The sequence below is a fragment of the Drosophila elegans genome, unplaced genomic scaffold (assembly GCF_018152505.1).
Source record: "Drosophila elegans isolate 14027-0461.03 unplaced genomic scaffold, ASM1815250v1 contig_208, whole genome shotgun sequence".
Classification (NCBI taxonomy): Eukaryota; Metazoa; Arthropoda; class Insecta; order Diptera; family Drosophilidae; genus Drosophila; species Drosophila elegans.
Window position 1 is genome coordinate 2,940,157 of NW_024545578.1, and position 15,257 is coordinate 2,955,413.

Consider the following 15,257-nt stretch of genomic DNA (forward strand, 5'->3'; position numbering starts at 1 on the left):
CAACCCCCAAAAAAATGAGTTTAAATTGCAGTTTTTTGATCAAAACTATGGAATATAATGGTTTAATGTTGGAATGCAGTACCTCGTTGAATTCGTCATAAAATTTCCAACAAACTGGCAAAAAATTTGGGTTGGATCAAATTTCGAAAAAAATGATGAAATCTTATAAAAAATGCTAAAATCTGCGACCTCCAAAATATGAGTTTAAACTGCAGTTTTTTGATCAAAACTATGGAATATAATGGTTTAATGTTGGAATGCCATACCTCGTTGAATTCGTCATAAAATTTCCAACAAACTGGCATTTACAGCTCAAAAATTTTGGGTTGGATCGAATTTCGAAAAAAATGATGATGGTACCCCCTTATAAAAATTGCTAAAATCTGCAACCCCCAAAAAAATGAGTTTAAATTGCAGTTTTTTGATCAAAACTATGGAATATAATGGTTTAATGTTAGAGTGCCATACCTCTTTGAATTCGTGATAAAATTTCCAACAAACTGGCATTTACAGCTCAAAAATTTTGGGTTGGATCAAATTTCGAAAAAAATGATGATGGTACCCCTTATAAAAAATGCTAAAATCTGCGACCTCCAAAATATGAGTTTAAACTGCAGTTTTTTGATCAAAACTATTGAATATAATGGTTTAATGTTGGAATGCAGTACCTCGTTGAATTCGTCATAAAATTTCCAACAAACTGGCAAAAAATTTGGGTTGGATCAAATTTCGAAAAAAATGATGATGGTACCCCTTATAAAAAATGCTAAAATCTGCGACCTCCAAAATATGAGTTTAAACTGCAGTTTTTTGATCAAAACTATGGAATATAATGGTTTAATGTTGGAATGCCATACCTCGTTGAATTCGTCATAAAATTTCCAACAAACTGGCATTTACAGCTCAAAAATTTTGTGTTGGATCGAATTTCGAAAAAAATGATGATGGTACCCCTTATAAAAAATGCTAAAATCTGCGACCTCCAAAATATGAGTTTAAACTGCAGTTTTTTGATCAAAACTATGGAATATAATGGTTTAATGTTGGAATGCCATACCTCGTTGAATTCGTCATAAAATTTCCAACAAACTGGCATTTACAGCTCAAAAATTTTGGGTTGGATCGAATTTCGAAAAAAATGATGATGGTACCCCCTTATAAAAATTGCTAAAATCTGCGACCCCCAAAAAAATGAGTTTAAATTGCAGTTTTTTGATCAAAACTATGGAATATAATGGTTTAATGTTGGAGTGCCATACCTCGTTGAATTCGTCATAAAATTTCCAACAAACTGGCATTTACAGCTCAAAAATTTTGGGTTGGATCAAATTTCGAAAAAAATGATGATCGTACCCCTTATAAAAAATGCTAAAATCTGCGACCTCCAAAATATGAGTTTAAACTGCAGTTTTTTGATCAAAACTATTGAATATAATGGTTTAATGTTGGAATGCAGTACCTCGTTGAATTCGTTTAGAGCGCGGCGCAGATATGTCGGCTTAGAATTAAGCGTTGGTGGTATTTTTTTTTAGCATAAATCAAATTTTAAGTTACATATAAAATTTACTCAAAACCACACTTAAGACACTATTTTTATAAAATAAATCTACATATTTCGATTGTAAAAATATAGGAATACTGTTATTTTTAAAGTTAACTCTTTATTATAGTTTATTAGATAAACACGTAAGTTGCAAAGGGGGCTTAGAGTAAGAATGGGCACCAAACAGATCTTAATACTTACTTGCACACAACGTCCAGTGCTTCTCAAACTGTGCACACAATTGCGCACAACGGCGCCCAAAAGTACACAATAAAATTCGAGTGCTGCCCATTTTCAACTTTCTTTTACTTATAAAATCAAATAAAAGTCAGTGTTTAACCAGACAAATTAAGTCGTTGAGTCATATTTAGTTTCTAGAATATTTTGCTTCGTTAGCTAAAACAAAGATTGTATGAGCGGCAGAACTGTTTTCTTATCACGGAGCAACTACGAGGATAATTGTTGCAGGATCCTGCTGAAAGTGGAACCAGGAATAAATAATTTGCCCAACATAAACATTATCTGCTTCACACAAAAAAATTCAATGATCAAAATTACCAATAAAATAGTAACGATTTCTCAAGCAATGAGTAATTGTTAATTAACTATAAATTAGTAACTCCAAAAGTTTACCATCAAAAATAGCTATTGGGCTACAAACCTGGATTTTGTTTTTGGCCAAAATTTAACCAAATACCCCAAAGAAAAGAAAATATTAACAAAAACTTGATATACAATAAAATGTTATTTAATAAAAATTAAATATAAGCAAAAGTTTTAAACATAATAAAACACAAATACATAGTTTTAAAATTAGGAAAATAAAGCTAGCACTAAAATGATTTAGAAATGAAAACAATTAAATAACGAGAGAGCTCGTTGCGTTTCTTTTTCTTTTTTTTTTTTGGTTTTTGCAGAGATTGAACAAATGCAATTTCGTTAAATCGATATAAAATAAAATAGTAATAAAACAACTCAACTTATTATTATGTACAGGTAAAATCGAAAGCTCCAAGCTACCCGCTATCCGAAACAGCAATCGAATGAAGCGAGTTGAAATTTATTGCCTGGCATCGTGCACTTGTATAATAGTCGTTACATATATAAAGGCTATGTAATGTGTGTAAAATAGAGAGTACATGGGGATATGCGCACGTGTGTGTATATGCTATACTATATAGGCCTATAGAATACGAAAGTTCAGATCTGTCTGTGTCTGTGTTTTGTGTCCGTTGCAAAAGCATCGCCGCCTACAAAAAGTGCTTAGAAAAGTTATTGGTTTGTCGTTTGTGTTTGTGTTTAGTTGTGATTGTGATTGCGATTGCGATTGTAATTGTGTTCAAGTCTATAAGGTTGCATTGTGCCTCTCTCCTAGAAGAGCCCACGCTCCTTCTTCAGCTTGGTCTGCTTCCAGATGGGCAGCTGCTCGAATTCCGCTCGACTGCAGCCCAGTGCCGCCTGAAAGTCCTCGGCATTGAGGTAGACCTCCAGTCGCGTGGGCTCCACGCCCTCCGGCAAGGGACGCGCCTTCAGCACCTCCAGCGGATACTCGGTTTGTGTCATTTGTGCCAGCATTGTGCCGATGCCCATGGGCTCATCCGTTCGTCCATCCTGCAGGCGGGGTTAGCACATAAATATTAAATACTGTTTATGGAATAGGGATACTCAGCTTACCTCCTCGTTGATTTCCCTCACATCCGAACGGTCTGTCCAGTCGGGAAACAGTGCCTTGAAGGCCAGTGGCTCCAGGCCGGCCCACACCACCTGACCCTTGACCCCATGGAAGGGCTCCTCGCTCTCGCCGTGCTTGGCACGCCAATAGTCGACGGCTGTCTCGAGGGCAGCGCGTCTCTCTGAGATCCAGCGATTTACTCCAGCCCGGTTGTCGTTCGTGGGACTGCTTCGCTCATCGGTATTTACTAAAATAACAATACAAATATTAAATAAATATTAACTTTTTTAAATTAAACTACATATCTATCCTTCTTAAAAAAAATAGTAAATATATTTAGAAAAATAGTATTTTCCAAACTAACTAACTTTGAACTTTTTCTCTCAATATTAACATTTTTGAATGCCGTGAATTTAAAACTACTAAACCGATCTTTCTTAAGTTTAACAGTCTTTATTAATACATAAAAGAGTAGTCTTTAGACCCTCGATTATTTTTCGATATAAATGGGTTTTTAAGCAAAATAAAACAAATTATTATTGTCAGCCATTTCATTAAAAATTCATGTTTTTATAAATCTTTCGATTAATGCTTAGTTTATAGTGTTATTTAACAAAATCTAATGAGATTTTTTGTTTCTGATGATCCGAAATTTAGCAAGGAAATTTAATAAGCTTTAATAATTTTTATCTTAATGGTTGAATTAAAAAATTTAATTAAAAAAATACTAAATAGATTTATTTAATGTTTATACTTTTGGGTAACATATTGATCGTTTAAAAGAGTTTAGTAGCTTTAGTTGACAAAAATGTTATTAAAACAGTATATTTTTAAGCGCTGCAGTTGGGGGTAACTCCTTTGAACAACATGGGTACTCACTTTTAACATCCTCCAGGGGCCACCAGCCCATCCAGAGCCACAGCTCGTCGCCATCGTCCAGCAGGAAGATGGTGGGCTGCCTGGCATTGTACAGCTGGGCCTGACTGAAAGGATACGGACTGTGCAGATCCCGGCAGCGCAGGGGATCGCTCAGTTCGAGGGCCTGGAACACGCCCTGGGTGCTGGAGAAGTTGAAGAGCCTGATTTGGTAATCGAATGACTTGGCGGTGGCTTTGAGGAGGCTGCCATAGGCATCTCTATGCTCATTCAAGCCCAAAGCCCTTTGGCATTGCTCCTCCTCGGCACCTTCCTCTGTCTCACTCAAGCTGGCCGATTCGCTGGTGAAGAGATCCTTTGGCAACTGCTTGACCAGATCCTGGGCCGCCTCCAGGGCCACCTTTCGTGTGTGCGGGGCACTCTTCGATCCATGCCAGACCATGACACTGCCCTGACTGCCATGTACTAGCAGCATGGAGCTGCGGGATCGCAACTGACTGGACTGACAGGCCACCTCCTTCAGGAGCACCTCCTCCTGGACATTGCCCTGCAGTTGGTAGAGTCGCCACTGGCTGCGTCGCTCCAGGCACTGCTCCTTGCGGCCACGATGTTGCCACATTTGCCGGAACAGGCGCACGAAGGCCGTGCACTCATCGCCCTGCGAAACACGCATCTGGGCGCCCTTCTCCTTGTCCAGCTCCACGGTGAGCAGAGCAGCGGCTCCCTTCTCGTTGGCACTCGAGTCCTGGCCCTGCCACGTGAAGTACACACACCTGTCGCGTCCCACTGTGCTCCTGTTCGACACCTTGCCACTCAGCTCGCGCACCGTGACCGAAATCTGGTAGATCCAGCGCACTATATAGCTCTCGGCGGAGTAGAAGTGGCCATAGTCCTCCCGCTTGGTCTCCGCATCAAAGTTGAACTCGTGTATTTGCCACTTGTCCGTGGATTTGGTTATCACGTCAAAGTGCCGCATGGTGTCCGTGTCGTAGTAGAAGTTGCCACGGCCCAGATTGGCCTGCTCCAGCACCAGATTTGGTTCCTGGTAGGGTTCGCCCTTGTGCAAAGCGCTGCCATTTAGGGAGCGCACTATGTGCACACCATTGGAGAGGTAGTCCTTCTCCAGATCCTCCCTCTCCAGCTCCGGCCAGTCGCTGAACTTCTCCTTGAACAGCACCGTCTCCATGTTCTGGGTGATCTTGCCCAGCACACACCATTCCGGACGTTGGGGGCATCTCTTGGCATACTTGTTGTGCTCACGACGACCCACTATGGCTGCATAGTTGAGGGGATTTAGGTAGCAGTCGGCATAGTCCGCTGAATTCTCGGCTGAAAAGTGCTCCTGGGCCAGCCGCATGGCTGCTCGTTTGGCATCCGAAGAGGCATTCTTGCCGTTCCACACATACAACTCGCTCCCGAAATCGAAAACGAGCACCTTTCGCGTGTCCAGCATGTCCACCTTGGGTATGCAGCCCCAGAACTTGTCGAGCGGCACGAGGGCCTCGTCCTGGTACTCGTAGATCTTGTTGGTCTCAATCAGACTGCTCTCGAACACATCATCCTCATCCGCATGACCGCATTCGGCTATCTCCGCCGTGTCATCCTCTTTTTTACCGAGCAACTGCCAAAATTGACGCCACTGGCGCTCCTTCAAGTACTTGCCATCGGTGAGGATCACCTCCTGGGTTGCAGTGCAACCCAGATCCTTGTTCTCCACAATGGCAGCGCAGATCTTCTTGCTGCGCGAGATCTCAATTACGTTGGCAAAGGATCCCACGTAGCGGAAAAGCTGGGATCCGGCTATCAGGATGAAGCAATCACCTCGATTCAGGGAGGTGTAAACAGGGTCCACCAATCGCGTCTGGACATGGGTCCTTCCCTTGACATGGAGCAGCATCAGCGGCTTGTGCGGCAGCCACATCTGCTGCAGGGGAATCGCCGAGGAGCGCAGCGCCACCGACTTGAAGTCCTCAATGGAGGCCAGTCCGGCAATGGCCTCGGCAGCCAGGTTGGCATTATGGCCATCTGTTCATGGACAGAGCGATTTTAAGATGGGTTTTGGGGCTAAGAGCTGAGTGATTCACTTACATGACTCCAGCTTGAGGCGTCGCAGTTCCCGCTCGGCCATTCCAGTCCGCATTTCCGTGTACTCCGAGCTGATGTCCTCGCGGGCAGCCAAACTCTTGAGAGGATTGCGTGCGGCCCGACGTCCCTTGGGTCCCTGCACGTGTCGCTTGCTCACTAGGCTGTATTTAAAGGGGAAATTTCACTTAGAATTTTGAATAAATTATCGCTTTTTGCTTGAATTTAGCCAAATTGATATGGTTATACGTATTATTATAAGTGAAGCATTAAGAAAAGTAAATAAGCAAAGTATGGCTTTGTAAAAAAATGTTCTACAAAATATAGTTTTGTAACTTTTAATAGAAATACATATCATTTATCATCATTTTATCATAATATTTAATTTAAATATGCAACATTAAATTTTTACTTTCTTTTACTGTTCAATTTGGTAACTCAAAGTTATAATAACTTTAATTTAATCTAATTTTTGGATAATTTTGACAGAGAAAACCTCTTTAAATGTTGTGTTGTTAAGTCTAAACTATAGATGTTCGATTTCTGAAGCATAACTCACCGCTCTGTGGGCTTGATGTCGTCGAAGGCGCTGATCTCCAGCTGCACACCTCCGGCCTCGGCCTCCTCCTTCTTGGGCTTCGAGGCGAAGAAGTTCTCGAAGGTCTCCTTGTCGTCCAGCCGCGGCACCTGGATCCTGGCGCCCACGTTGGTGGGAGCAGCGGCACTCTTGTTGTTGGCCAGCTCCTTGTTCTGCTTGGCATTCTGCGGTGCACTGCGTTCGCCATCCGAAGAGTCCGAGCTGCTGCTGTTGGAGCGACTCAGGCTGGCAGGCACCTCCTCCTCGGGATTCACACTCAAGCTGCGCAGTGCAGTGCTCTTGTTGCTGTTACCCGAAGTGACCATCATGGAGGGGCTCTTGGCCAGACCGAGTTGCGGCTGATTGGCACTGCGCACCTCCAGCATGGGACACTTTTTGGCCGCATCATTGGCAGAGCGTTCGAATTGCAGCTCCACGGGGGACTGGGCCTTCTTTTGCAGTCGGCCAGCGACTGTGAACTTCTTGGCATCGGTTTGCTCTGTTTTGGAATTAAAAAACAGGTTAATAGAGTTTCTTTATAGTTACTTCTAAGCAGTGTTGGGGTGTACCTAGATATTGTTTAATGGTACGTGCCTAGGTACCATTTATTGAAACCCTATACCTTACCTAGTTAAAATAAATGTGAGGCTACATTTTACCTTACCTAGGTAAAGATTTGTATTTATCCTTATAATCTGATATGTTAGCTAATTAAGTACTTAAATATTTGTACCTATTTTCCTTTTAAATTATCTTGATACCACTATGCAATAAAAATGCTAATAAACTTAAATAAATTAATTCCACCGTATATGCAAGATAAAATAATAATTGGCAAGGCGTATACACAATATTACACATTGTTTTTAAGATGATTAAATTAAAAAATACATGTTTTACAAAATTTGTTTTTCTTTTACCCTTCATTGTACCTTTTACATAACCTAGATACTTGATACCTTTTACCTTAGCTAGGTACTTATTTCTCAAATACCTTGTACCTTACCTAGAGCCAAAAAAGTAGTACCTTTCCCAACACTGCTTCTTAGCTATAAGAAACACTTACCTATGCGCTGCTTCCAGTTCTCCGAGTTGCACTTGAGTTTGCTCAAACGATCGGAGACCTTGCCGCCCTCCAAGCTGCTGGGTATGGAAATCAGTGGTGAGGGGGGCAGTGGCTTGTCCGACAGCGAGTGGGCCAAAGATAGCGATTCCTGAAATCCAAAACAATCCATGATTACATTCACTTTCCAAAATTTTGAACCTCCCACACTGGAGCTCTAAGCACCAAATATGAACGCGTTTATAAAGAAATTAACACACATTTTAATAGCCTCGAATAAATGTATATGGTCAACAATCATGGGTCGTTCCCAATTTTGGATGACTCACTGGGCCGCTTCTGTTTATCAACTTAGTTTTTGGTTTGAGGAAAAAGCTTTTACCAGTTTTACTTTTTCCATGTTTGTTTATTATTAGCGATTTACGATTTTCCAGCTGCTGCGTCGCATTTCCCTCGGGCACACCTCGAAATCTGAAGGTCTTTAGTGCCAAGTACGCTCCATTAGTGACCCGCTATGGATGCGCAAATGTAAACGTAAATGTAGCGGCAACTCGAGGGGTTTTTTTATTTTGCTGCCAGCCAGCACAATGCCAATCTGGCGACTGCCAATCGCCGCCTGGCTAATTGCGCACCTTCGAAGCTCTAGAGCTCTAAAGAGCTATAGACCCTCCAACTGGATGGAGAGCTCGACTGGGAGACAGTGCGAGTCATGCGATTAGATAAGACTGCACTGCGGAATATCAGTCTATAGTGTGCTAAACGACCAGAACATTACCTCTTTGGGTAGTTTCTTAGGCGGATAATTTCTTGTTAGATACAGAAACTTAAGGATCCTGCTCCATATTTTAATAAAACCATGTCTTATTAAGTAAAGTATTTGAAAATCATGATTTAAAGGCTTGAATCAAATTAGGAGTATATATATTTTAAATCAAATTAAAAATGATCAAAAGAAAAAAAACTTTTATTGAATTTATGTTTTTATAGTAAAAACTGTTATTAATTAAACCATGGTTTGGAAAATACAAATGGGATAATGCTTTAATATTTAGCAAAATTTAAGGCTTGAAAATTATGTAATTATAAACACTAAATTCAATGATTTAAAATGAAAAACTGACTAAACACAGTTCTTAAATATTCTCATCTTTTTAATTCAGAATAATTTGTAATGTCATTTTATTTAGATATGTAAACATTAATTGCTCATATATTTTTCTGTATATCTTTATTATCCTCAATAACGAAGCAGTCTTAAGTCAACAATCTGCTTCCGCAATTTGTCGTATTATTTTTTTTCTCCTGGTGTTTTGCACTCTCAGTTCCGCGGAAAGATAAGAAAACGAATAGCTTTTCGATATGAGAAGCGGTGTTTGGCGTTCAGCGTTCAGAATTTATTCCCCTGCACTCGACTTGTATTGTTTTGTTTTGTTTACATTGCTAAACTGTCAGTGCAAAGCAAAAACTTAATTAATGTGTTTACATGGGCTTCAAGCATAAGTAAGTTATATGGCGTGACTAGAATACCGATAAAATGTTTTGACAAACCAATCTTATCTGACCGAAAAACTGTGTCTTTGGGTGAAGTTCATAATCGTGTTATCTTGTTTAAATTGTAAGGTATTTATTTTTGATCTGATTAAGCAATGTTTAGGAATGTTTGTGCGCCCCTGTCTTTTGCAACTTACTTGTAAATATTATGGTTAATACTGCACGGCCATTAATTATGATAATTTAAAGCTCTCATTGTCAATCACAGCACTCGAAAAGACAAAAACAGTGGCCAACCTTGAGGACCTGCTCAACTCTTTTCTCAAAACGAGTATATTTCTCTTGAATTTCAGCATGTGTCATACATAGGCGCCTATCAATGAATACGAAACTCTCGGAATGAATCATCCCATGTATAAATTGATAAAACACACACAAAAACTGGGTAAAAGCAGGGGACTAATGAACAAGGAAAACAAAGCGCGACAACAATTTGATTAACCGATGATGTGATGTGAAACTGAAAGGTAGAACTAAAAAAATCAATAACCAAAAGGTATGACGCCACAGAATCTCAACCAATAAAGGCCAATTTATAATATTTTATTGACTTTTGTTCTGCTCATTTGCGTTGCCTTATTGACATTTGGTTTTTGCATGCGCTAAAGGCTTATATATATATGTATATATATACAGAAAATGTTAAAATTAGCATATGAACATATTCATTTTTCTTTTTTTGGCGGGAATTTGGCAACCGGTAAAACTAAAGCAAGCCAAGCGAAAACCAATTAGGCTAAATTACTATAGAGCTTGCCATTTACTATTTGGTCAAGTTCAATGCGTAGGCATGTGGCTTTTATTTTGCAGCTCAATTGTGGATAAATAAACTGGAATTTTTCCACGGAACTGATGTATCCATTGAGAGCTACTTAATCTATAGTTCCATGGGTGCGGCCGCATAAACTCGAGAGATTGATAAGGTCGCCAGCTGTGGACAGATTTATTATTCTTTCTTGTTTTTTATTGCACTGGCCACTTGTTGGTTCAATGTTCTGGGGAGATCTCCCCAGAGACCTTTCACCGCAGGGTATCTATATCTTTCAAGCTCTGCCCTTACTTTTAATCCGCTTCAGTGCCTTCGTTCGCCATCGAATCAATCAAAAATCAAAAGCCACAACAACGAAATTACCTCACATCACAATCATTTTGCGGTGAATGCTTTTCCCATCTCCCAATTTATAATTAATGATCACTCCAACGTTTTGATTTGCGTCAATTTATTTGACAAATTGTGTTTCGGGCTAAAGACACGCTTCGATGGTTAAAGATACTTGCCAAACTGCAAAATATATTAGCTAGCAGCTGCTATACCAGGATAAAAGTGCAAAAAATAAACAACACTAGTCGCAAAAAAAAAAAAAAAACACCGAGAATAAAAGCTAGTGATTCCGAAAGGATTCAATCTGTAGGTTTTAAATTGAGAACAATAATTTATTTATTTAAATGTTTTATCTTTAACGAATGGTTTATAAAAATAGTAGTTTATAAAACAAAGTTGTTAAATTATGATTTCTTGATTTGTGTGAAAGACCTTTTAATTATTTATTAAGTTAATGAGAAAAAAAACTATTGAAAGTTCCTGATTGTTTCCTATTTATTTACTTTTTTTTAAGATTTACCAAACTGCAAAATAAATAAGCTACCTGCTGTATTCCCAGTGTAAAGGTGCAAATATTAGATTATCAACAATGATCTAAAATTGTTCGAATGCTTCTAGCAGCTGTGCATACGAAAATATATAATGTTTTCTCTTTATTTCGAATATAATTAGGTTTTGCATTTGATACAATTTGTATTTATAACATATATAGTACATTTAACAATAAGTAATACTAACATACAAATTCATATTTATTTATGGGTAATACATACAAATTCATATTCATTTAAAGTTAATACATACAATCAGCATATTAGTTTAGCAGTACTGTTCTCTACTTATTAATGAGATGCTTGGCAATTACAATTTGGGCTTTAGGATTCTGGATTCCGGACAATACAAACTTGTATACAATTAACAAGGTTTTCTAAGTACAGGCAGCGATTGCCAATTGCGACTTGAGTTTTAGACTTTCTACTTTGATTTGCTTAAGCTTTCGCCGATTAAACAAACAAAATTGAGGAAAACTGAGGCTTGGCAAGGTCTCCTGTGGCTTTGTTTCCTGAACAAAAGCGCCTGGACTGGAAGTCTTCCATCTGAGCCCTTGGGGATGGCACTTTAAAATGACCCTGGATGGGATGGGTGGGTGGGTGGGTATCCCTCATCTGGTCTCGTTGATGTAGGTGGTCTCCTCCACACAGGAGGCCTGCTCTTCGTTGAGGAGATCGGTGATGGAGTAGGCGGACAGGGGACGCGAGAACCTCCTTTCGGAGAGTATATCATCGATGCAGGTCACCGGCGACAAGCAATGGCAATCGGGACAATCTTCTGGCTCCTCGGCACTGCGTGCAATCACCTGGAAGATGTCCTCCATGCTGGTTTGCAGGCACAGCGAAGGTGGTTTCCTCAGTAGCGCTGGCGAAGCTGATTGCTCCGGTTCCGGGGAACTGGAGAGGGGTGATGCCGTGGAGGGCGTGGCTGAAGTACCCCGGGTACGCCTCGAAACTGGCACTGCCATGGGCTCCCAATCGCTGTGGGATGCGGGCGACTTCTTGGGCGACTCCTCCTCCAGTTCCTGCCACAAGTGCATCGAGTGCATGGCCTGTTCAATGTGCTGCAGTTGGGCCGTCAGCTGACTTGCAATGCTAGTTTTTCGCGAGGCACAGGGCGTTGAGTCCCTGGATCCCTCAGTGCTGGCTCCAAACATGCGGATCTCGGGCAGGGTAACAGGTGCCACTCGGCTCACCTGTCGCGTGTTGCCCGTCTCGAACATTCGCGCAATCTTAGTGACATTGCTGCGCTTCACAGGCGCCGGACTTGGCGGAGGAAGGTGCTCCACCTTGGGCGCCACCACCTGCTGTCGCTTGGGATAAACCCGGGTCACCGGCTTCCTGGCCTTGGGCTTCACCTTGTCCTGGGCCAGCACATGGCAGCACAGCTCGGGACCGTAGCAGCGATGGTAGTTGTTCCTATTCGCCTCGTAGTCCGCATCCGCAAAGCGTTTCATCCGGATCAGCGACTTGGGCAGCAGGGTGATCAGCACGTAGGTGACCATTACATAGGGTAGCCATTCCGCATACTCCCAGGCCCTTTCCAGGTAATCCATGTAGTCCGTCATGCTTCTCGCCTGGTGGTTATTATCACAAATTGCAATTCGATTTCGTTGGCGGGTGTTTATTAACTTTTACCTCGCTTTTCCGCTGATATCGTTTTTGCACTTCTTTTTTTTCTACTTTTTGTTGTATTTTTGTCGATAAGGGCAAAGTTTTATTATGACATCACATCACTCTACTAGGGGATTGGTTAAATAATGGAATTTTTTATTTATTTTTGTATGGCTGGCATTCACTTTTTTTGTAGAACGGAACACATTGCAAAATATTTACTTAAGCTTTTTATTTATTTAGCAATGCCTTCCGTGACTGGTATAATTCTTTTGTTCATGGTTTTGCAATTATTGAATAAAAACATTAATATCACTGTGTTTAAGGACTGGTTTCTCGGTTTATTTAATTTATAAGTGTCTTGTCAGCAGTTCAAAATGTTTCAAAACTCTATAATTGAATTTGCAATACTTTTTTTTTTAATTTTTTGATTGATTTTACTTTAAGTTATTATAAAATGGTTTGTTTCTCAAACAAAAATATTAACAGGCATCGACATTTATTTTGAACAGTTTTCGGAGATATTTTCAATTAATATAAAACATCAAATTTGTTTTCTAATAATTGTTTGTTTTTGAAATTCAAGTTTATGAATATTTTGTTTGCCTGTTTTTTAACTTATTTAGAACAAAAGCATTGCAAAATCACATCCTAAGTTTTTATGTATTTATATTACATTTTTAATTTGGCTATTTATTTTTTTAAACTTATTTGCAATAAAAGCATTGCAAAATCAAATCCAAAGTTTGTAGATTATTCATTTCTCTTTTATTATTTTTCGTAACTGTTATTAAGGATTAAAGTCCCACACACCTTTCGTCAAGTGGTGTCCGATGCGTTTTACACTTTGCGCTGCTGTTTGCATTAATATTTATATTTGAAGTTGTGCGTATTTTTATCTTGGCCCGACATCTGATATCCCGATCTTTGTTTATTTATTTAGTTTGCAATTTTTTTTCGTTTTATGAGTTTCGGTTTGGGTTTGTTTCTTTTATTTCTTTGACGCTTTTTGTATTCCGTTGCGCCTCGCGGTCGATCTCTTCTCTTTGGCTCCTCGTTTTAAACTTAAATGCCGACGACATTCAACGATACTGCTCCCCAAAAACTGAACGAAAGTTGCGCGCGTCGCTCTGGGAGCTCTGCCTCTCTCTCTCTTGGGGGAGCCCTGCTCTCTCTTTCGTCAAGTTTGTTGGCCTCTCGCTTCCTCGTTTGGGGAGATGAGAGGTCTGCTCTGCTGCACTTGCGCAGAAATTCTGTTTGGCAATCTGATGATGCTGTTATGCTGTTGTTGTTGTTGTTGTGTTGTTTTTTTTTTTTTTTTTGTTCTGGTTGGGTCTCCTTGGGTCAAGTAGTTTGTTATGTCTGATAAGAACGTGCGGGTGCGAGGGAGCCAGCAAATGGGCAACTTTCATTTCAAAGAACTTCTTTCAGCGAAAACCTTAACCCTTAAGGATTCATGACCTTTTTTATGAGCTCCTATTTTAGTTTGATTCAATTTCATTTCAAAAAAGGTATAATAATTTTGCTCGTTATCACTTGTTATCTGTTCCAAAAGTATTTAAATTCCCGTTTAAATGTGCAAATATTTGCAGGGGTTTCCACATTTCCACTGCTTTTGTAGCATCTTCATTATTATTTGCCAGGTTTATCAAAAGACGCGACATATGCAAACAGCTCACGTAGGTAAATAAACCAAATATAGAACAGCACGAATCAACAACAAAAACAACAACAACAAATCCTCGGGTGCCCTTTTTGTGATTTATGGGAATTAATTGCTAATTGTTGATTTTGCGCCCCTCAGAAATTTGTGTCATCTTTCTGTAAATTTTCCCCATCTAATATAGACATTTGCAGTGCATTGTAGATGTGCAAACAGTTGCGCCTTTTAGATTTCAAAACAGACTTTGCACTGAATAAAGTGAAATGCTTATTTCTGAACAATTTGCGTGGGTTCTGGTTCTGTATCTGTTTCTGTGTCTGTTTCCGAATCTCGTCTACACGATTTGTAATGGCCAAAGAGATTGCGGTCACATCGGAGATTTCATTTCAAAGATTTTATTTTGACAGTCGCACTTTGAGAAAGTTTCGTTTTGCAGGTGGGTGGGTACGTATTTTAATGTATTTCTCAATGTGCGCTGCGCACACAAGTGGAATAGCCAGCCTTGAAACACTTTGATATTTTTAAATTGTTTTTTCATAATTTCATATTTCACTTTTTCACTTTTTGCAGCCAGCCATAAATAATAAATACAAACAAAAAACAACACCTTCATTTGCTTCCTGCTGCATTCGACAGTTTATGCAACTCAGGAAACCACTTCGCATTACTTTTTATGCAACTCGCAACGGGCCTCTAGTTTTATTTTTAGTTTGCCGCTTATCAATTTTAATGTCAATTGAAACCGGCAGCGAGTAATAATGCATACTAATAACAAAAGCAACAAAGTCAGGCGAATTGGATCGCAAGTTCGAAAAATCAAAGTCGAATTGCCGCTGCGAATTGTGAATTGCGAACCGTTCGCTTTCAAGTCGCGATTCATACTGGCTCGTGTAAATGTTTGAAACTGACGAAGTCGGGATCGGATTCTTCCAAAAGCCGGGTCTTCGAGGCAAAACGAAGCTC

At 40.0% G+C, this 15,257-nt stretch overlaps 2 protein-coding genes and 1 long non-coding RNA gene across 14 annotated transcripts in view; 1 reads left to right on the forward strand and 2 right to left on the reverse strand.

Annotated features, from left to right (window-relative positions):
• Window positions 1-2,275: 2,275 nt before the first annotated feature.
• The window catches only part of LOC108145646 (supervillin), a 123,999-nt gene continuing 111,017 nt past the window's right edge, over window positions 2,276-15,257 (reverse strand). For 7 of the 8 annotated variants that reach the window (XM_041708081.1, XM_017271184.2, XM_017271182.2 and 4 more), the window contains 6 exons: window positions 7,817-7,964; window positions 6,733-7,249; window positions 6,180-6,337; window positions 4,095-6,116; window positions 3,218-3,462; window positions 2,276-3,154 (listed from right to left, as the gene is read on the reverse strand). In XM_041708081.1, the coding sequence (XP_041564015.1) occupies window positions 2,915-3,154; window positions 3,218-3,462; window positions 4,095-6,116; window positions 6,180-6,337; window positions 6,733-7,249; window positions 7,817-7,964 (3,330 nt within the window). In that variant the 3' untranslated portion in view covers window positions 2,276-2,914. Of the gene's footprint in view, window positions 3,155-3,217; window positions 3,463-4,094; window positions 6,117-6,179; window positions 6,338-6,732; window positions 7,250-7,816; window positions 7,965-8,195; window positions 8,438-15,257 lie in introns of those variants that run through there. The other variant, XM_017271191.2, reaches the window with a different exon arrangement.
• Window positions 9,195-9,905, forward strand: LOC108145654. Its single transcript, XR_001774428.2, has 2 exons — window positions 9,195-9,313; window positions 9,658-9,905. It is a non-coding gene; the product is annotated as an uncharacterized LOC108145654 (long non-coding RNA).
• Window positions 11,107-15,180, reverse strand: LOC108145649. Of its 5 annotated transcripts, none has more exons than XM_041708087.1 (2): window positions 14,902-15,180; window positions 11,107-12,758 (listed from the first exon to the last, which is right to left on the reverse strand). In XM_041708087.1, the coding sequence occupies exon 2, from the start codon at window positions 12,583-12,585 to the stop codon at window positions 11,629-11,631; it is 957 nt and encodes a 318-aa protein (XP_041564021.1). In that variant the 5' UTR covers window positions 12,586-12,758; window positions 14,902-15,180; the 3' UTR covers window positions 11,107-11,628. The 5 variants fall into 5 exon arrangements, with proteins under 5 accessions (XP_041564021.1, XP_017126693.1, XP_017126689.1 ...); XM_017271204.2 differs by having other exon boundaries at window positions 11,107-12,755; window positions 14,902-14,919; XM_017271200.2 differs by lacking the exon at window positions 14,902-15,180 and adding an exon at window positions 13,445-13,931 and having other exon boundaries at window positions 11,107-12,755.

Coding starts and splice junctions, on each gene's coding strand:
- LOC108145649 (XM_041708087.1), bottom strand. CDS start 12,585: ATGACGGACTACATGGATTACCTGGAAAGGGCCTGGGAGTATGCGGAA.